This window comes from Myxocyprinus asiaticus, chromosome 29 (genome assembly GCF_019703515.2).
Source record: "Myxocyprinus asiaticus isolate MX2 ecotype Aquarium Trade chromosome 29, UBuf_Myxa_2, whole genome shotgun sequence".
NCBI classification, from domain to species: domain Eukaryota; kingdom Metazoa; phylum Chordata; class Actinopteri; order Cypriniformes; family Catostomidae; genus Myxocyprinus; species Myxocyprinus asiaticus.
The window spans coordinates 35,932,601-35,954,845 of record NC_059372.1 but is presented as its reverse complement, the minus strand read 5'-3'; the positions used below and the strand labels follow the sequence as shown (position 1 = coordinate 35,954,845).

The 22,245-nt window shown below is 42.5% G+C and overlaps 1 protein-coding gene across 1 annotated transcript in view; it reads left to right on the top strand.

Annotated features, from left to right (window-relative positions):
* eef1a2 (eukaryotic translation elongation factor 1 alpha 2) overlaps positions 1 to 17,629 on the top strand; it is a 37,603-nt gene extending 19,974 nt beyond the window's left edge. Inside the window, exons 4-9 of the mRNA XM_051661818.1 lie at positions 3,718 to 3,897; positions 4,061 to 4,357; positions 4,883 to 5,033; positions 8,326 to 8,582; positions 8,674 to 8,908; positions 16,938 to 17,629. Coding sequence (XP_051517778.1) covers positions 3,718 to 3,897; positions 4,061 to 4,357; positions 4,883 to 5,033; positions 8,326 to 8,582; positions 8,674 to 8,908; positions 16,938 to 17,065 — 1,248 coding nt within the window. The 3' untranslated portion in view covers positions 17,066 to 17,629. The remainder of the gene's footprint in view (positions 1 to 3,717; positions 3,898 to 4,060; positions 4,358 to 4,882; positions 5,034 to 8,325; positions 8,583 to 8,673; positions 8,909 to 16,937) is intronic.
* Positions 17,630 to 22,245: the final 4,616 nt, after the last annotated feature.

Genomic DNA, 22,245 nt, shown 5'->3' with positions numbered 1-22,245 from the left:
ACATAAGTTTATATTTTATCACAAGATATGTATTTAGATATATATTTAGACATTATCGAACTATTATTTGTCAAAGTTTAGCATTTAAAAATTGTTTTGAAGTGTCAGTTATTGCAGTTTATTTCATTATGCTTGTCATCAAACCTGACCATGGTGTTACAAAGAGAAGACACAGAATAATCATTTTTTCTACCAGTAATTTATTTCAAACGTAAAAATGTAATAACTCAAAGTAAATGCATAATAATGTCAAGAAAATGAACATCAAGAAACAAAAATGAACTGCAAAATTCTGAAAATTCAAGTAGATTATAAAACAGAAGAATCAGAGTAAACATTTTGAAATTTCAAACTTTCTATAGTAAAAATGTATTTAGCAAATGTGTGTGTATGTGTGTGAGTGTGTCAGATTGCTGTCATCAGCAGGAAAACAACAGGTGACTTGTAATGCTAATAATGACCAAAAGATGACTGTAGAGCTCCACTTATTGATGCTCTGGTTCTCTTTGTTTGTGTGTGTGTGTGTGTGTGTGTTCTGCATTGTGAGTGTGTTATCGTCTCAGCCCTTCATTTCTGAGTGTGTATGTTTAGCATTGTGGCTGATTTATTGGTTTTGACAAATGTAAGAAAAAAAGCATTGTGTTAAAGTCTCACCAGTTCATTCTTGTTTTTGTGTAAGTATGTGTGTGTGTGTGTGTGTGTGTGTGTGTGTGTGTGTGAGTGGGTGTGTATATTTTGCACTGAGGATGTTTTAGAGTCTCACCCTTTTAATTTCTGTCTGTTTTTTTCTGCATTGTGGCAGATTTATTGATTGTATTTGAAAGACAAAAAAAAGTGCTCTGGTCTTTCCCATTAATTTTTCTTTTGTTTTGTTTTTCATTTGTGAGACCTTTAGGTTGTGCTTAGTGTTGTGCAGTGGTTGCTATGCTGGTGCTTGGCTCCGTAATTGCTGCTTGCAGATATATTGTTTTATTTGTTTGGAGACTTTTTTGGACACTAGGATAAATTATTTTCTAATGCTATAACTTTTGATTGCTTTGTCGTATCAACACACAATTTTAATCAGTTACTGGTGACATGATTGTGAAAGAAACAAAAGCCATTTTTTTGGAGCTATTCACACCCTGAGATATACAGGTGCATCTCAATAAATTAGAATGTCGTGGAAAAGTTCATTTATTTCAGTAACTCAGCTCAAATTGTGAAACTCGTGTATTAAATAAATTCAATGCACACAGACTGAAGTAGTTTAAGTCTTTGGTTCTTTTAATTGTGATGATTTTGGCTCACATTTAACAAAAACCCACCAATTCACTATCTAAAAAAATTAGAATAGTTTGACATGCCAATCAGCTAATCAACTCAAAACACCTGCAAAGGTTTCCTGAGCCTTCAAAATGGTCTCTCAGTTTGGTTCACTAGGCTACACAATCATGGGGAAGACTGCTGATCTGACAGTTGTCCAGAAGACAATCATTGACACCCTTCACAAGGAGGGTAAGCCACAAACATTCATTGCCAAAGAAGCTGGCTGTTCACACAGTGCTGTATCCAAGCATGTTAACAGAAAGTTGAGTGGAAGGAAAAAGTGTGGAAGAAAAAGATGCACAACCAACCGAGAGAACCGCAGCCTTATGATTGTCCAGCAAAATCGATTCAAGAATTTGGGTGAACTTCACAAGGAATGGACTGAGGCTGGGGTCAAGGCATCAAGAGCCACCACACACAGACATGTCAAGGAATTTGGTTACAGTGTCGTATTCCTCTTGTTAAGCCACTCCTGAACCACAGACAACGTCAGAGGCGTCTTACCTGGGCTATGGAGAAGAAGAACTGGACTATTGCCCAGTGTTCCAAAGTCCTCTTTTCAGATGAGAGCAAGTTTTGTATTTCATTTGGAAACCAAGGTCCTAGAGTCTGAAGGAAGGGCGGAGAAGCTCATAGCCCAAGTTGCTTGAAGTCCAGTGTTAAGTTTCCACAGTCTGTGATGATTTGGGGTGCAATGTCATCTGCTGGTGTTGGTCCATTGTGTTTTTTGAAAACCAAAGTCACTGCACCCGTTTACCAAGAAAGTTTGGAGCACTTCATGCTTCCTTCTGCTGACCAGCTTTTTAAAGATGCTGATTTCATTTTCCAGCAGGATTTGGCACCTGCCCACACTGCCAAAAGCACCAAAAGTTGGTTAAATGACCATGGTGTTGGTGTGCTTGACTGGCCAGCAAACTCACCAGACCTGAACCCCATAGAGAATCTATGGGGTATTGTCAAGAGGAAAATGAGAAACAAGAGACCAAAAAATGCAGATGAGCTGAAGGCCACTGTCAAAGAAACCTGGGCTTCCATACCACCTCAGCAGTGCCACAAACTGATCACCTCCATGCCACGCCGAATTGAGGCAGTAATTAAAGCAAAAGGAGCCCCTACCAAGTATTGAGTACATATACAGTAAATGAACATACTTTCTAGAAGGCCAACAATTCACTAAAAAAATTTTTTTTATTGGTCTTATGATGTATTCTAATTTTTTGAGATAGTGAATTGGTGGGTTTTTGTTAAATGTGAGCCAAAATCATCACAATTAAAAGAACCAAAGACTTAAACTACTTCAGTCTGTGTGCATTGAATTTATTTAATACACGAGTTTCACAATTTGAGTTGAATTACTGAAATAAATGAACTTTTCCACGACATTCTAATTTATTGAGATGCACCTGTATAATGTCAAATTTGAACAATAAGAAAAAAGTAAATTTTTGTCTCAAATTTTTATTTGTGATTTTTCAGCAGTTTCTTAGGCTGAGAGTGTCAGGGTTCTGCCCTTCATTTTGTTTTTTTTCCCGTTTGCGGCAGAGCCCTGACATGTATGTGTTCTATGTCTGTTTTATGTCTTGTGTCTGGATTCAGCCACTTCGGTTGGTTTGATTTATTTACTCTGTGGCTGAATCCAGGCACTTTTTGTCTCGTGCTGTGTGAATGCACTTGGGTTTGTGTTTTCTCATTCCCTTGTGCATTCGTATCTGTCTTCAGTGATAACCCCGCCCTCTCATTTGCCTTGTTATCTGTCTGATTATTAGTCTTGTTTGTCATCCTGGACTGTGTTTTTTTCTGCTTCTGGGTAGTTTTTGTTTGTTTTTGTTATACAATTTTCGATCAATAACAGCCCATATCGCTACTCTGAATTTGAGTCCTACCATTTCCTCAACCCAAACCAGAAAGAGAGCCTCAGAATTTATCATAATCTATATCATTAAAAATATTGAAAAGTTTTCTTTAAAATTATACCACACACTTGACCCTTTTTTTTCTTTTTTTTCTTTTGTTTTTTTTTGTTAGAAGCCTTTACTTTCGGATGTGCCATTAAATCAGGAAATCTTTTAAATACTTTCAGAGCTTATAGGGTTAAATAAGCTGATTGTCAAGAGTTATCAGTGTATTGCTGTGCATCTAAACTGGATCACTGATGTAATTAGTCACTTTCATTATCAGTAACACAATAATAACACATTGCATTTAAACTTAATGTTCCTCTACACTGCAAATTAATAAATTGAATTTACCTGTTTCACTAGTCTCACACTTGTCAGTCATTAAGTAAGGCATTTGTTAGCCAGAATAATGTACTATATGGACCAGACTTCTCGCTGATATTCAAAAGGCCAAAGCAGAGTACTAACCACTATACGATCACAGCACCCTCATTTCCATTTGTTTTGGCAGATGGGAAAGGGTTCCTTTAAGTACGCCTGGGTTCTGGACAAGCTGAAGGCCGAAAGGGAGAGAGGAATCACCATTGACATATCCCTCTGGAAGTTTGAGACCAGCAAATACTACATAACCATAATCGATGCTCCAGGACACAGAGACTTCATAAAGAACATGATCACTGGAACGTCTCAGGTAAAACAGTGCTCAAGCACTCTTCCTGTTATCTATAAAAAGTTCAGTTGTGGAGGAATTGGTGGCATAGTTCAGGTCATCCCCTTCCCTGCCTTACCTTACTTACCCCATGCCAAACTTTATTATCTGTATTTTTAACAATGCTGCTCCCGTTCTTTCCCAGGCTGATTGTGCCGTTCTAATTGTGGCGGCTGGGGTGGGTGAGTTTGAGGCGGGCATCTCCAAAAATGGGCAAACGAGGGAACACGCCCTGTTGGCCTACACACTGGGTGTCAAGCAGCTGATTGTAGCCGTCAACAAGATGGACTCCACAGAGCCTCCATACAGTGATAAACGCTATGATGAGATTGTTAAAGAAGTGAGCGCCTACATTAAGAAGATTGGCTATAGCCCTGCCTCCGTTCCTTTCGTCCCTATTTCAGGCTGGCATGGTGACAACATGCTGGAACCATCCTCTAATGTGAGTCTCATTTGCATGTGTTTTTTTTTTTTTTTTGTATGTGCTTTGACCCTACCAATACCCTACCAATTATAGTGTATAAATTGCACCTAATCATGTATATACAGTCAGTACATACAGTAGTACCATATCCATATACCATATAGCACTATATTCAACGTTTTGATATAATTATGTTAAGTACTTGCTCTAAATGTTTGGTGTCATAGGCTAATTGCTTAGCGTGCTAACTGCAAATACAAATAGAAACGTATAATTTGATAATTTGTTGCTTTGGTTACTTCATGTGATATGTCATGCAGTATATAGCTTACTCGTCATAAATTCAGGCGAGATTGTATGATTTACTATTAGGTAGCGAATAGAATACCTAAAACATCAACTTTCATTCAATGAAATCGGTTTACTGTCCTAGTGGGACAGTATTTCATGGAGGGACTGAATACATGAGACCTGTCAAAATACTGGCAATTACCTTTTAAGCAAAAACCAGATGAATAAAATTATCCTCTTTGTGCTATACAGATGCCGTGGTTTAAAGGCTGGAAGCTGGACAGGAAGGAGCAGCACGCCAGTGGAGTTACTCTACTAGAAGCTCTAGATACCATAATGCCTCCAACACGTCCCACTGACAAACCCTTACGTCTACCTCTTCAAGACGTGTACAAGATTGGAGGTGAGATTAACCATAACTAAATAGATAGTACCATGATTTGTGGTAGATCGATATGGACATAGAATTCTGATTTTATGGGGTGATTATTCATTAATAATTGTTAACCTATGGTAAGACTTGGAGTCCAGAATCCCAAAGTTCCTTTCAAAGTTGTCAGTCCACTTGGCAGCCAATTTGGGAATGCTCGGGGGCTGCTATTTTCTATGGATAAAAGCAGCATACTGTAGAATTCATACATGAACTTTGGCCCGCCCTCAAACAAAGGCAGTTTTAGCCGAGGCCAGGAAAAGTTGGGTTAGTGTTGTCGCCATGTTGAGAAGACGCTGTTTTCTTCACTGCTAAAGAAAAACATCTTTGTTTGGACTTCCAAAGGCAGACGAATTGAAGAATCAGTGGTTAAAATTTATTTTTTACCACTATTCCTCAGCAGTACAACCACAACCAATGCTGGATTTTCAAGACAGTTACTCCTGAATGATGGTGCAGTTCCCACTTTGTTGGAACAAACTGGCGCTTCAGGATCACAACCTGTAAGTAGGCTTGAATATTTGTGGATTTATCTGCTACAGAGAGTTCAAATGCGGAGTTTTGTGTTGTAGCTATGGTGTACAACTGGTGCACATCTGTATGCCTCTGCTAACCTGCTAGCTAATGTTATTGTGTTGAAATAGATTTGTTAATCAGCTGCGGGCCCACTTTTACCTACAATTGTGTAGAATTATGCAGATTGTTTGTCGTTCTTACTATCATGAATAGTGATAAAGTGTGGAGATGGATTTGTTTTTACAAATGGTAATTTTATATCTGTAATCCACGGTAGTGCTCGGCTAACTTGCTATGTAACGTTATTGTTTAGGTAAGGGTTAACTATTCAGCTGTGGGCCGGCTTTTACCTAAAACTGTGTAACAAAATGGTCGATCTCATGAGTCTATATCAGTGGTAAAGTGAGGAGGTTTACTTATAATTACAAGCTGTAATGTTACGGCAGCTATCCATGGTAGTCCATGGCTAACTTGCTCAATAACTCTCTAATACCCATGGTAATGTCCAACCGGGAGTAAGCCTCTGTTCTCCGTTCATAGCTCTGGCGAAAAAAGTTTGGCTACACCTATTCCAGCAAAAGATGACTAACTTAGATACACTACGTGTCTTTTACTTGAAGCTTTGTTAGGTTCACAATAATCAACAGTGTACTTGTAAGAAAGCTACAAAATTAAAACTTACCATTGTGAAACATCCTGCTCAAGTTGTGCTAGCAAAGGTGGTTCGGGTCGATCAGCTTGTTCTTCCAAACTTTCATTATCGCACTCGGGCTCGAACTGGTATGGCAAGAACTGATGCCACTATTACCGTAGTTACAATAGTGTTTACAGCTACTCAGGAAGCCTGAAACTCGGTTATGGTAAGGGGTGTTACATTTCTGACTCACGCTCTAAGCGGTTGACCAATTACAACAGACTGGGCCAGCTGACCAATCAGAGCAGACTGGGCTTATCGGAAAGGGGGTCTTTAAAGAGACAGGAGCTACAAAAGAGCATTTCAGCCAGATGGTGAAAAGTGGTGCTGCAGCAATGTACAGTATGAGAAAAATAATGTGCTTTTTGAACATTAAAGCATGTAAACCTATTCTAGTAGATCCCTAAAATTAAATTATGAACCTGTAAATTAGCATAATATGGCCTCTTTAATGCACCAATGTGCTACATTGCTTGGCAACCATAAACAGCCTAGGGTATTGTGGAAGGATCATTTATTTTGATAGTCATTATAATTACAAAATGTAGCTATTTATTGAACATTTGTGTCTTTTATCATATTGCTGTTGCCACAATTTTATAAAAACATTTGTATTGTGTCCAAGAACACCCCGTAGCTATGTAATGCATGGCCTCTTGTGGCTAATTGGTTTATTAGTTTGGGTGTCATGTGTATATTCTAATTAGATTATAAATCGCAAAAAAAATTTATACTTCAATATAAGCCTTGGAGTCAGATTATTTCTTATGTCTTGATCACATGTTATTCCCAAGGAACCCTCTTAACCCTTAAATGCATGGGCATTTTACCAAACATTCTTACATATTCTGGTCTTTAGAGCATGTATATCTACCCATCACAAATGGATCTACAAAATGCCCAGATAGTGTAACATTTTCAAAATATTTTCAAGAGAGTTAGAAAATAATAGAATAAAATATATTTTGGTGTTTTATTTTTCATATATCAATGAAAAAAAAAGGCCCAGCAGAGGTTGTACTTTCTTCGCCAGTCCTCTGAACTTCAGTAACTGTCTGGTTTGGTTCAGCTACAAAATCGGACATCAGAAGACTACAAAGGACAGTTCGGACTGCTGAGAGGATTACTGGTTGCCCCTTGCCCTCCCTTCAAAAACTGTACACTTCCAGAGTAAGGAAAAGGGCTGGTAAAATCACTCTGGACCCCACTCACCCAGCCCACTACCTTCTTGAACTGTTGCCTTCTGGCCGACGCTACAGAGCACTGAGCACCAGAACCGTCAGGCATAAGAACAGTTTTTTCCCAAAGCTATCCATCTCATGAACAGTTAAAACTATACTATAATTACGTGCAATACACAGCCTAGTAAATTATATTATTTAACATATCATACCTCTTCTGCATTACATTCCCTTGCACTGTATGTAACAGATTTGTATTTGTACATACTATATGTATATTTTTTGTCTTATTGTGTATTTCTATATATACTTCTATTTTTAATATTTCTATTCACTTTTTATTTTTATTCTATTTTTCTTTTATTATCTCTATCTTTTTGTTGTATTGTTTGTGCACTGGAAGCTTCTGTCACCAAGAAAAATCATTTTATGTGGAAGCATACTTGGCAATAAAGCTCATTCTGATTCTGAGATAATGCAACAAATCAGCACAAATCTAGGACAGGATTCATTACTTTCACACTGCAATTTCATGAGACACAACTGGCAGTCAAACACATATTGAGCTACACATAAATCACACATAAGCTACACATAAGTTTTCTCAGGCACTCATTGAGTCTAAATAGATGCACAACTTACATAGATTCAGTAGTAAACCCAAATGACAAGTTATATCATATTGTTCATGTGTTGTACTTGCTAAAGCTTACTTCTATGTTGTTTCTTCGTCAAATAGCAATGTCAAATGTAAATCAAGTCAATAACTAAAAAACAGCACCACATTGAGGAAGAAATAGCATGTATAATATGTGTACGTACATGCATATGGAATACTGATAAATGTCACGTGATGTCACGTCTTTGTCTTCAGGTATAGGCACAGTACCGGTGGGCAGGGTGGAGACTGGTATCCTGCGGCCCAGCATGGTGGTGACCTTTGCCCCAGTCAACATCACTACAGAGGTGAAGTCTGTGGAGATGCACCACGAGTCTTTGAGTGAAGCAATGCCAGGTGACAATGTGGGCTTTAATGTAAAGAATGTGTCAGTGAAGGACATAAGAAGAGGTAACGTGTGTGGGGACAGCAAGTCAGACCCGCCCCAAGAAGCATCAGGTTTTACTGCACAGGTGGATTAATACTCTTTTTCAGCTTGTTTATTATCATTATTTTTTGTTCTCTCTATCTGAATTTCTGTTCTTTCTCTCTTTTTTCCATCAGGTGATTATTTTGAATCACCCTGGGCAGATCAGTGCAGGTTACTCTCCTGTGATAGACTGTCATACAGCTCATATTGCCTGCAAGTTTGCTGAGCTAAAGGAGAAGATTGACCGTCGCTCAGGCAAGAAGCTGGAGGACAACCCCAAAAGCCTGAAATCTGGAGATGCCGCCATTGTGGACATGATCCCAGGGAAACCAATGTGTGTGGAGAGCTTCTCTCAGTACCCTCCACTGGGTAAGTGTCCTAACAGAGTAAAGGCCACAACAGAGGAAGCTAACAAAGCTATAAAAAAGACCAAATGGTTGATGCCAGAGTTGCAATTGCATTAGTCATAAAAACAATTTATAGTGTTATAGCAAAGCAACATGTAATGAATTCTCAGTCTACACATAATCAAGATGAGATAACAGAAAATCTTGTTAAAATCCTTCTCAAGTTTTTGGTCTGACTCATACTGTACATTTCCAAATCTTCCCCTTCAACACAAGTTCATTCTAAAATTTTACTGGCAGTGCTGTGGTCTCCCCTTTCTCTCCTGATTACATCTCTTCTAACATGCAATTCAGATTAAATTGGTTATAAGGCGTGTTTGATTACCTCTCATAATTTTTAACTGCTATTTTCCTGCAACATATCATTTTTATTCCATCTTGTTCTATATATTTTCCAAAATATCTCATTTATAAGTCATATTCACTGAGCTGAATCTGGCTAAAAAGATGACTGTGATTAGGTTGAAGTCCATAGACCGCTTCATACACTTACACGCCACAGATAAAGATACTAGGGGTTCCCTATCTGTCACTCACTCGACGTTGTGTCAATGTAGTGACACTAGGGGTCACTCTTGGGAGCCCCAAACACCTCTGCTTTTTTGAAAAAAGGCCAATGGGAATTGCCGAGTGGAATTTGCATGCCACTCCCCCGGATATACGGGTATAAAAGGAGCTGGTATGCAACCACTCATTCAGATTTTTTTCTTCAGAACCGAGCGGTTCTATTCATTGAGCTGAATTCATCCGCCGAGTTCATTCACCTCATCTGCTGTATTTACGGCACATTTCAGCGGCTTCTCCCCCTCTGCACCCGTGGAGTGCAGAGAACGCCCCTGGGCGCTTCGGCAGAACAACAAAAAGAGTATATTCTAAAAAAGTATATTTTCAATTCTAAAAGAGCACACACAGAGCGTCTTTTTACAGATGCCTTTCCGTTTGTGTGTTATTCCTTGTTGCGGTTGTTATCTCTCTGCTTCTGATGGCCACGATCGCAGTCTTACGTGTCTGGGCGCTGCCCATGCGGAGACTTCTTTCGTGGATGGGTCTTGTCCTCATTGCGAGAACATGACCATGGCAACGCTGCGGTCGCGGCTTGCCTTCGTAAGAAAGCAAGCCACCCCAGCGGCTCCCCACCTCGGTCCTTTTACCTACGGGTACGAGGTTGTGTCGGTTATCACTGGGGGCAATTTGGGGACTCCAATGGGACCACCTCTGCCGGGTAACCCCACACGGACCTCCCATTCCTCAGCACGCTCACTTGCCCCGGTCGGGCTCTCTGATGAGACCGCCGGCTCATCTCAGGGCGAGTTCGACCTCTTATTCGGGGCCCGGGAAGATGATGAGCTATCGAGTGCAGCATTAGAGAGCGGGCTCGTCCACTCTGATGCGGAGGCTTCGGCTGGGCTTCCCCCTTCGGGTGTGGTCGCCCAGTCTCAGGCCGACGCGGAGATGACAGACATGCACAAGATCGTTGGGGGCACCTTTTACTACCCAGTCCTGATCTGTCAGCTCCCCCGCTCTCACCACCCTCGATGGTGGGGTGGCCAAGGGGTAATCGGCGATCCCCCAGGTGGATAAGGCGCTCGCGGTGCACTTGTGCCCGCAGAGCGCCACCACCTGGCGCGGGCATCCTAAGCTCCCATCCAGAGCCTGTAGGTTTACGTTATCTCTGACGGCTAAGGCCAATGGTGCCGCTTGACAAGCCACCTGGCTCTCCTGCAGGTACACCAAGCCAAGGTGCTAAAAGTGCTGCATGAGGGTAGTTCTGACCCGGGATTGATGCAGGAACTGCGCTCGGTGACCGACCTCACTCTCCAGGCAACGAAGGTCATGGCGCGGTCTCTTGGGCAGGCGATGTCCACCCTGGTGGTCCAGGAACGCCACCTTTGACTCAACCTGGTCGACATGAGAGAGGCTGACAAGGCACAGTTCCTTGATGTCCCACTCTCCCAGGTTGGCCTTTTCGGCGACACTGTCGAGGACTTTGCCCAGCAGTTCTTGGTGGTGAAGCAGCAGATGGAGGCCATTCAACACATCCTGCCCCGTTGCGGCTCAAGACCCCGCATCCCGTCTGCTCATCGCCAAGGGCGTCCTCCTGCAGCAACAGCACGGCGTGGAGCCCACCACAGGAAGCAGACACCACCCGTCTCACGGCCGGCCGCCAAGAACATTAGGAAAGCTTCGAAGCACCTCCTGGGATGAGGAGATCCGCTTCTATTGAGCTGGTAGACAGACCACTCCATCCCCCAGTGGAGGGCCGGGAGGAGAATCTTTTGTTTAATTTTTTTGCCGTATGCCCAAGAGGCTGCAGTACCCAAAACTTCAACAAAAGAGTGGTTTCCTTGTTCTCTGGGTCACATGTCAGGTGCGCATGGCCGTTGTCATGACCGCCGTCCACCGTCCCATTTTGGCAGATTTGGCGCTCCAGCGGCGGACCCCCACATCTCGGTCTTACCTCAACACAGACCCTTCCTGAGGTTTTCTTTCGAGGGCCGGGCGTACCAGTACAAGGTCCCCCCTTTTGGCCTGTCCTTGTCCCCTCACGTCTTCACAAAGGTCGCAGAGGCAGCCCTTGCCCCGCTAAGGGAAGTGGGCGTCCGTATCCTCAATTATCTTGACGACTGGCTAATCCTAGCTCACTCTCGGGATGTGTTGTGTGCGCACAGGGACCTGGTGCTCATGCACCTCAGCCAACTTGGGCTTCGGGTCAACTGGGAAAAGAGCAAGATCTCCCCAGTTCAGAGCATCTCTTTGTCTCGATGACGGCACGCCTCACGAACGAGCGTGCACAGTCAGTGCTGAACTGTCTGAAGGCATTCGGACAGAAGACAGTGGTTCCACTGAAATTTTTCAGAGGCTCCTGGGACATATGGCATCCTCAGCGGTTGCCACACCGCTCGGGTTGATGCATATAAGACCACTTCAGCACCGGCTTCAGACTCAAGTCCTGAGATGGGCATGGCGCCAAGGGACACATCGCGTGGTCATCACACCGATCTGTCGCCGCCTCTTCAGCCCTTGGACCGACCTTGCATTTCTACAGGCAGGGGTTCCCCTAGAGCAGGTCTCCAGGCGTGTCATGGTTATGACGGATGCCTCCAAGACGGGCTGGGGCGCAGTATGCAACAGGCACACAGCCGTCGGCTCCTGGACTGGCCCGCAGCTGCGTTGGCACATCAACTGCCTCAAGTTGTTGGCTGTACTGCTCGCCCTGCGGAGGTTCCGACTGTTGATCCAGGGCAAGCACATGTTGGTCTAGACAGACAACATGGCGATGGTAGCTTACATCAACCGTCAAGGCGGTATACGCTACCGTTGCATGTCACAACTCGCTTGCCGTCTCCTCCTCTGGAGTCAGCAGCGCCTCAAGTCGCTAAGAGCCACTCACATCCCGGGTGACCTCAACACCGCAGCGGACGCACTGTCATGACAGGTTATGCTCAGGGGAGAGTGGAGACTCCACCCCCAGGTGGTCCAGCTGATTTGGATTCGATTAGGTCAAGTACAGGTAGATCTGTTTGCTTCCCGGGAATCCTCCCACTGCCCGCTTTGGTAAGCCCTGACTGAGGCACCTCTCGGTATAGACACGCTGGCACACAGCTGGCCCCCTGGACTACACAAATACGCGTTTCCCCCAGTGAGCCTACTTGCACAGACCCTGTGCAAGGCCAGGGAGGACGAGGAGCAGGTCGTACTAGTAGCACCTTACTGGCCCACCCAGACATGGTTCTTGGACCTCACGCTCCTCGCGAAAGCCCCCCCCCGGCGAATTCCCCTGAGGCAGGACCTTCTTTCTCAGGGACAGGGCACCATCTGGCACCCACGACCAGACCTCTGGAATCTCCACATCTGGCCCTTGGACGGGACGTGGAAGACCTAAATGGCCTACCACCTGTGGTGGTAGACACGGTCACTCAGGCTAAGGCTCCCTCTACGAGGCACCTGTATGCTTTGAAGTGGCGTCTGTTCGCTAAGTGGTGTTCTTCCCAACGTGAAGACCCTCAGAGACCCTCCACCTTGAAGGTGTATGTAGCCTCCATTTTGACACATCACGATGCAGTGGATGGTAAGTATTTGGGGAAGCACAACTTGATCATCAGGTTCCTGAGAGGCACTAGGAGGTTGAATCCCTCCAGACCATGCCTCATCCCCTCGTGGGACCTCTCTGTAGTCCTTCGGGGTCTACGGGGTGCTCCCTTTGAGCTTAAGGCACTCTCTTTGAAGACTGCCCTCCTGACTGCGCTCACTTCCATCAAGAGTGTAGGGGACCTGCAGGCGTTCTCTGTCAGCGAATCGTGCCTTAGTTCGGTCTGGGTTACTCTCACGTAATCCTGAGACCCCGACCGGGCTATGTGCCCAAGGTTCCCACGACCCCTTTTATGGATCAGGTGGTGAACCTGCAAGCGCTGCCCCAGGAGGAGGCAGACCCAGCTTTAGCATTGCTGTGTCCGGTGCATGCTTTGAATCGCACGCAGAGCTTTAGAAGCTCCGAGCAGCTCTTTGTCTGCTTTGGTGGACAGCAGAAAGGAAGCGCTGTCTCCAAACAGAGGATCGCCCACTGGGTCGTGCCGCCCCCTGTGGGGTTATGAGCCCACTCTAGTAGGAGTGTAGCGGCCTCCTGGGCACTGACCAGTGGCGCCTCTTTGGCAGACATCTGCAGAGCAGCGGGCTGGGCAACACCCAACACCTTTGCGAGGTTCTACAATCTCCGCTTTCATCCCGTGTGTTGTCAGGTAAGTTCTGGGACAGCTGGCCGGGTGTACCGCTTGCGCATAGTGCCTTTCCCCTCCCATGAGGTGAAGACGTGCACTTTTGACTCCCAGTTGTGTTCACAAGTTGTGATCACTGGATGACTTTCCTCCTTAGCCCTGTGGCAGATGAGTTTGCGGGAAACTCGCTGCCGGCCCAGTACTTGTATTAATTAGGCCCTGTACTGGGGTAGGTGCTCCACATGTGCTGGTTCCCCGTAGGTGACCCCATGTGATATCTTCCGCTAAATCGTTTCCATGTCGGTAAACTGCATCTTCCTTGGGCAGAGGTTCCTAGACATTTATGGCCCCCAGTCGGTTAACAAATTCCACTCTTTTTGGGGAGAAAAAAGAGGAAAAGAGGCCACGGCTGGGCTAGCCTGTCCCTATTTTTTGGGCAGTCGACTTGTTCCCAAAGGACCATTCGTCGCTCATAAGAGTGTTGGGGGAGGTTACGTGACGGCCTGGTGCGCTGGCTACGAGGCACACAGCGGTCTGCCTGTCTCACACTGCCAGTCCACATAACACATTTCAGCTAGTTGCGGCATTTTGTATAGGGACCCCTAGTGTCACTACATTGACACAACGTCGAGTGGGTGACAGATAGGGAACGTCCTGGTTACTTTCGTAACCTCCATTCCCTGATGGAGTGAACAAGATGTTGTGTCCCTCTTGCCACAACACTGAACTACCTGCTGAAATGGCCGGGACCTTGTCTCGGCTCCTCAGCACAAAACCTGAATGAGTGGTTGCATACCAGCTCCTTTTATACCCGTATATCCGGGGGAGTGGAATGCAAATTCCACTCGCCAATTCCCATTGGCCTTTTTTCAAAAAAGCAGAGGTGTTTGGGGCTCCCAAGAGTGACCCCTAGTGTCACTACATCGACACAACGTCTCGTTCCCTCCATCAGGGAACGGAGGTTATGAAAGTAACCAGGATGTTTGTCTGAAAGCTAAGGCAGCTGCCTTGGTGCCTCACTGCCAGTCAGTCAATGATTTCACAGGCAGCATTTTGTGTATAAAATAGACCTTCTAAGGACACTGGTTTCAAACAGCCAAGCCACTATAACATCATGTATAATCAACTGAAACTAATTCAAGTGAGCTATCAAATAACCAACTATTTAGTAAATACAAGTTACACTTTTCAAACATAAGTAAAAAAAACAAAACAAACAAACAAAAAAAAAAAACAGGGCATTTAAAAACAATTTATTGCTTTCTTCTGCTCCTTGAGATTCCATTTTTATTCTTTCAACCATCTAGCAAATCACATGTATAGGATTTTGGGATATCAAAGGCAGCGAAGGCTGAATCTTTAATGCCTTTAAAAACTAAACAGATGAAGACATCTCAGCAAACAGGATGTGATGCTAATATTGGAACATGCCTTGATGCCTTCCTCCATATACAGCCTGCGAAGGCAGCATTTTTTAGCTTTCAGACGCAGCCTTTGTCTCTCAGTCATCAACCAAATCATGTATTGTTTTGTGCAAGGACCCAGGTGATTATAGTAGCAGGGCTCAAAAAAAGGAAGTTTCAGTAAGAGAGTTTTGGGCCAGTTGTTGAAACTGTCACAATCCATATCAGTCCACACTGTTAAATTGTTTTTTGTGAGATGTGTCTTTTGCTGACTGCCAGAAGGCACCAGAGTCTGTTGAAGCTCCCCAGGAGATGCCTGTGCTTGCTCCAGAAGGCACCCGAGTCTGTTTCTGACAACCAGAAGGTGCCCGAGTCCACTGCAGTTTTTCTCACCACTCTTGAGAGGAGGTGGAAGAAATGGATCCTGTGCCTGTGCTTGCTGCAGCTTCCCAGAAGGGGCCTGAGTCTCCTGCAGATCTTCTTTTATTTTCAAATAAAAGTCCATTGATTCATTTCTGTGTTTGGGTCCTACCTCCAGTTCTATGACAGAACAATCTGGCCACAACTGGACCCAGCAGAAATCATGGGCATTTTTTGAAATCCTGTTCCCCTGCTGTCCGGTAAGGGCAGTATGCCATGGAATGTAAACTTTTCGGTAAGGGAGTATGCCATGGAATTCCTATCAAGAGCCTTTCAGGTCATGTTTTTCTAGATGGGCTTGGAGGTGTCTTTCAGAAATAGACCTGGCCATCAACTTGTGTGAGTTCATCTCAGTATGTGCCTTGGATGACTCTCCCTCTTCGCCCCGGTCTGAGGACAATGATATTCCCACACAAGAAGTGATCACCACAGAAGAAACAGGTCCTGGTGCCTGAGTCTGTTGCTGACCACTAGGAGGTGCTTGAGTCTGCTATTAACTGCCAGGTGGTGCCCAAGTCCACTGCAGTTCTTCCCACCACTCTCAAGAGGAGGATGAGTAGGAAATAGATCCCAACACCTGTGTCTGTTGCTGACTGCCAGAAGGCACCCGAATCTGCACCTGTTTTTGCTGCAGCACCTGCTGCAGATCTACTTTTATTTATTTATTTTTCTCTCCCCTTTTCTCCCCAATTTGGAATGCCTAATTCTCAATGCGCTCCAAGTCCTCGTGGTGGCGTAGTGACTTGCCTCAATCCGGGTGGCGGAGGACGCATCTCAGTTGCCTCCGCATCTGAGGCCGTCAGTCTGCTCATCTTATCATGTGGCTTGTTGAGCGCATTACCATGGAGACATAGCTTGTGTGAAGGCTTCACACTATTCTCCGTGGCATCCACGCACAACTCACCATGCACCCCACCGAGAGCGAGAACCTGGATTTGAACTTGCGACTCCAGGGGTGGTAGTCATCGTCTTTACTCGCTGAGCTACCCAGGCACGATCTACTTTTATTTTTAAATAAAAGCCCATCCTACCTCCATTTGGGTCCTACCTCCATTTCTGTGAAAAAAAAAAAACTTGCCACAACTGGACCCAGCGGAAATCATGGGCATTTCTTTGAAACTCTGTTCCCCTGCTGTGCACAGAGCGTTCCATGCAGATTTTCATCGGGGGAGAGGTCGGTGAGAAGTATATAGTAGAGAAGCATGACTATTCAGATGCAGCGAAAGTCTAACAAGGTTAATGAGACTAGTAACAAGACACACCTAGCACAAATCAACAAGGAAAACAGGAAACAAGGGGAGGACTTCAAAATAAAAGAAACACTATAAATCTAGTGCCCTCTACTGGACAATAGAGAACATCCCATATATGAAGACTAGTCCAACCAAGCTAGCAGTAATCAGAAATGACTTTATTCTGCTCATATTCAAATATGTGTGTTTTTGTGTTTTCTTAGGACGTTTTGCTGTCAGAGATATGAGACAAACAGTTGCAGTCGGTGTCATCAAAAACGTGGACAAGAAGATCGGTGGCAGCGGGAAAGTCACCAAATCGGCCCAGAAAGCTCAAAAAGCTGGCAAATGAAGTTACCTTTTCACCTCAGGCCCGTCCAGCTCACTTAGCCAATCAAATGCCCCCACTTTCATCTGGGCATGCTCAGTCTGCTCCCCCATGTGCTTGAAATATATTACTCACTGGATGCAACTGCTGGACTTTGATGGACTCAAGGTAATAATGAAGTACTGATATTAATTATCATATTTTGATTGGTTGCACTGTATATTCCTTCATGATATCAGACTGATACACATGTTGTGTCTTGAAATATGCACGGCATCTATTAAAAGAATGTAACTGGTATTGTTCATTAGTGTGTGTGTGTGTGTGTGGATGTGGTGTACATTTGAAAAGGGAAGAAATTAAAGTGTGTTTGTGTGAATGAATGCCACACTTTGACCAAGATAATGATAATGATTGAGATATACAAAGTAAATAAACAGCTGCTAGAAGTTTTGTATTGTTTATAAATGAGCTTTGATTAGGGGCTAATCAATCCAAAGTACCACTTGTCTCCTCTGCCTGTCAGGTTTTTATCATAAGGCCTGAATTCTGACCCTAATAGCTGTAACAACTGATAAATAAATAAAATATCAACAAAGCTCTGAGTTTGTAAGTTAAATATGCTTTAATTGTGTGTTTATTGTGTCTGAGAGAGAAGAGAAAACATTTCTTATGTCTTCTACAACTGGCATTGCCATTCATTTCTTTTGTGGTCCACATAGTCTACTCTCAAACTAGAATTTTACATTTTGGGACCTATACCAAGACACCAAGAAATGAGCACCAGACGAGTCCTCACCTGTATACTTAAAAAACATACAGTACTTTAGTAAAGGAAACGTTCACCACAAAATGAAAATTCTATCATCATTTACTCACCCTCATGCCATCCCAAATGTGTATGACTTACTTTCTTCTTCTAAACACAAAGATCGTAATAAAAACATCTCTGCTCTGTTTGGTCAAAGGAAACTTTGAAGCTCCAAAAAGCACATAAAAGCAGTATAAAATTAATCCATATGATTCCAGTTGTTTAATACATTTCTTCAGAAGCGATATGATAGTTGTGGGTGAGAAAAAGATAATTAAGACCTTTTTTACTATCAATCTACACTTTCACCATCCCTCCTATGTGCGTTTACGAAAGGTCTTCTTTTGTTTTTTGGTGATTTGCATTCTTCGTTCAAATCGGCACTTACTGGGCTGTTGCGCAAATATGATTTATTTATTCTTTTCCTTTCCTTTATCCCTCCCTTTTTTTCTCATCCCTGCCCAGTACGTGATGATATGCACGAATAATGCGAATTTGTTATGAGAATTTGTTTACTTTTGGGTGAACTATTCCTTTAAGGCCTGAGAATACTTTTTTCATCACATTCAGTACATGCATCACAGGAATTCAGATGCATCTCATTACTCAACGTCAGATGTGAAATGCTTCTTGGTAAATTCAAATGACCATCCTTAAAAAACTTTACAGGTTTCTGTACACAGAATATATGCATCATTCTACTTTATATATAGTTTAATAAACTAGACTTGTCTCTGTAAAGGGCATGTAAAATATGTAGTGATTCTGAGGCCAATTTATAAACATTCCAAAAAATATTAATTTATTTTAATGCCCCAAACAATATTTATTGTAATACAACTGATGGAGGTAAACACACCAAGCTAAAACTAACAGGCTAATTAAACAGTCATGACACAGCAACAGTACACACAGTACACAGGATATATAACTGAGATTTCGAGAGAAAGGCCCATGATTCAAATTTCTGGGACATAATAATAATAATAATAATAATAATAATTAGATCAATCTGTTTATGATATCCTTGTAGAAACCAATATGTGATGGTAAACCATATTTCTCATCATAAATACAAACACGCCAGGACCCTGGTGAAGTGGTACATAGGCTATAATGTAAATATTCCTCTCTTAATATAAAATATTCTGTCATCTCTTGTTAGACAAAATTATTTTACCATAGTTCCAATTTATTTGGTAGACTAGTCTTTTTTTCTTTTTCTTTTCTTTTTTTTTAAACATACTCCATTACTAGACACCCAAACTCATAACAACACTACAGCTATACATACTGCCACTTATCTCTGTCCTACCTGTATTATCAGTATCCCCTCTACAACCAAAACCTTTTTCACTAGTTATGCCCATGAGGCACAGTAAAGCTCAAAGTAAAATCTTAGCTCAAAGCCATTCATTGCAGACCTGTCTACTACTTCCATATCTCTTTTATGCATTAAATTATCATGTAAATACCAATTATCGGTGCTTGCTAAGGCATCACTATTACTATGTTACCATTTTAACAACAAAATAGTAAAATAGTAATAGGGGGGGTGAGCTCTTTTGACTTGGGGCATTTACAGAGGCAACATCATTTTACACGGGCAAGCACTACTCAAAAATATTTCTTTATCATTTATGTGGAATTTTCTTTTTTTAAATTGAAAATAAGGTGAAAATTTAATTATTGAGTGTTTGAAATGAATGTGCTCTATGAACAGTCTGGTTCATGAACCAACAGGTCTTGGTCAAGATGTGTGAGTATTAGGTTTGGCTATTGGTCTGGGTCGTCAGGGGCCTAGTACTGGTATTTGTGGAGAACCTGTGGTGGAGTTAGACACAATACAGCCACAAGGGGTCACTAGTGTATTGGCTTAAAGGTAATACCAAGCCACTGGTCTGGTCTTTCTCACGCTTTCGTTCTTTTAAAAAAAAGGTGACTGTTGGTTTTTGATATTTCAGTGGTTGAATATCAGCTACAGTCCACACTGAGAGAAGAGATTAGTTTACAATGTTAGTCCTTTCAGAGGAATGTCTTTTAAAAATTCAAGATTAACTTCATGCACAGTTCACAAGCCATTGAACCCACATGCTATTTCGCTTCTGTTTAGCAATCCTGAGCACTTAACAGAATTGTCTTAATCAAAAATGACTCTTTTAAAGTGTCATGATAGTTGGAGAAATGCATTGTGGGAAGGGTCTCCACACAGTGCCGCATAATGGTTTTGGTGACAGGGTTTTGTGCAGTGAAATGCTTTCTCCGCTTTTTCTTGTCACTATCCATTCTTTAGAATTCCACTCACTGCTTTTTAAATGGAGTTTTAAATGAATCTGAGGCTAAAGCACAGCAGTAAATGGCAGTTGGCTCTTTCCCTGTTGTGGTGAGTGGCAGTGGAGGCCAGCAGCAGTCTTTTAATATCAAAAGTGACATAATTACGGTGAGTGAGTTGAAATGCTTACAGAGGACCATTGTCAGGGTGTTGTGTTTGGTGCAATAAATTAAGTCATCAGGCCTTTTGTTCAACCCTTCATCTGTGGAACATGAAACATTCAGGAAATGTACCCAGTCACAGGGAATCTTTGGAACGTACAGCATGCGTACTACATTGTATGAGGGACATTCATGGAAAATGGTTACATTTGTTTGCTATGTGTGCTGTTGAATGTAAAATATTGCACTTTTGTCATCTATGTAGCTTTTTTTTTTTTTTTTTTTTTTTTTCAAAATTTGTCCTTAACATTCTGTTCAACCTTGTTATGCTGTGAAAGTTTTGCAGCTGTAAACGGTCTGTGCTTTGCCGAAATTTAAATCACTGCCCCCAGTGGCTGAAGCTGGAAGTGTTGCTGAACGTATGGGCACAATGTCCACACAGTGGCGCCAAAACCTAGTTGTATTTTTAGTTGTAAATGATGTAATACAGTGAAAAAGAATGCATATTTTACTAACTCCACTCCCTAACCCCAACCCTAAACCTTACCATCAGTGGAGTAAAAATTTAATTTTAGAGCGAAAATGCAACCTCGAAAATGCAACCTCCAAATTGCCCTCACCATTGTTTATGTGAACACGATTACTTCCTGGTTCCCACGGGACCAGACCCATGTCTCAACCCATGTCTCATCAGTAGCACTAGTAATTCTGCTGAAAAGGGTTGATTTCAGGGTACATAAACTTTGGGAAGCAACATGTCGATTTCCTGTGTGATCATGTTTAAATACTGAAACTTTTAGGCAAAAATACAATTTCCTGAGAATGACACAAATACTGCATACTATTTAAAAAAAATAAAATAAAATAAAATAAATACAATGTAACATTAAAGGTATTAAACAGTAAAATGCTACATTATTGACACATAACCTCACTATGATGCATTAGAGGCAAATTATTCCTTTACTTTTGTATATACATTTAGTTTTGCCAAACTTAAAGCATTTGCAAATGACGTACATGTTAAGATTGCAGTTTATATTGTTTCTTGTTCAATCATGTAATGGATGGTCAAGTTAAGTGCTTTATATTGAGGGAAACAGTTTCTCACACAGTGTGCTCTGGTTGTATATTGCACATTTTGGTAAATGTAGGAGGTCATTTGAGTATTCCTTGCCTGCAGAAAATGTGCATACTGTGTACAGTAAACATGCAGCATTTATAGTAGGACTGGTATGTTTGTATGCCTTTACAAAGATACCCATAGTGTAATGTGTGGGAAAGCATGGAAAAACAATATACATCCAGACTTCGAGCCAAGTACTAAAAAGTAGCATGTCATGAAATAAATGATGCATATAAATAAGTAGATGGTGGGGCAGTGGTGGCTCAGCAGTTAAGGCTCTGGGTTACTGATCAGAAGGTTGCCAAGATGCCACTGTTGGGCCCTTGAGCAAGGCCCTTGACCCTATCTGCTCCAGGGGTGCTGTAACATAGCTGACCCTGCACTCTTAGCTGGAATATGTGGAAAAAAAAAATAATTTCACTCTTTATGTGCAAATGTATAATGTGTGATAAATAAATACAATTAATTAACTAATTAAAAGATAAGTATAAATAAGTAAATAAAAAGTAGCATGTCCAAACACACAAACTGTAGTGAGAAGTGAGATAGCCTGACATACACCCATTTGCAGTGAGGGAATTTTATAACAGGGGCATGTGACCTTATCACTATTTAGTGGTCTTCTACTTTGCACTGACATTTACAGGAAGTAATTGGCTGAGGAGAGCACTGAGACCTTGTTGACCTGAGGACTCTTGCATTTGTAGACACACTCAGTCCTCAGGGAGGTTAGAAGGAAACAGAAGCCTGGAACAAGGGACTTATGGTCATTAAATATGTGGACAATTTCAAAGAAACCCTGTGGCTACAGAGATGAAACAATAAACTGCATAT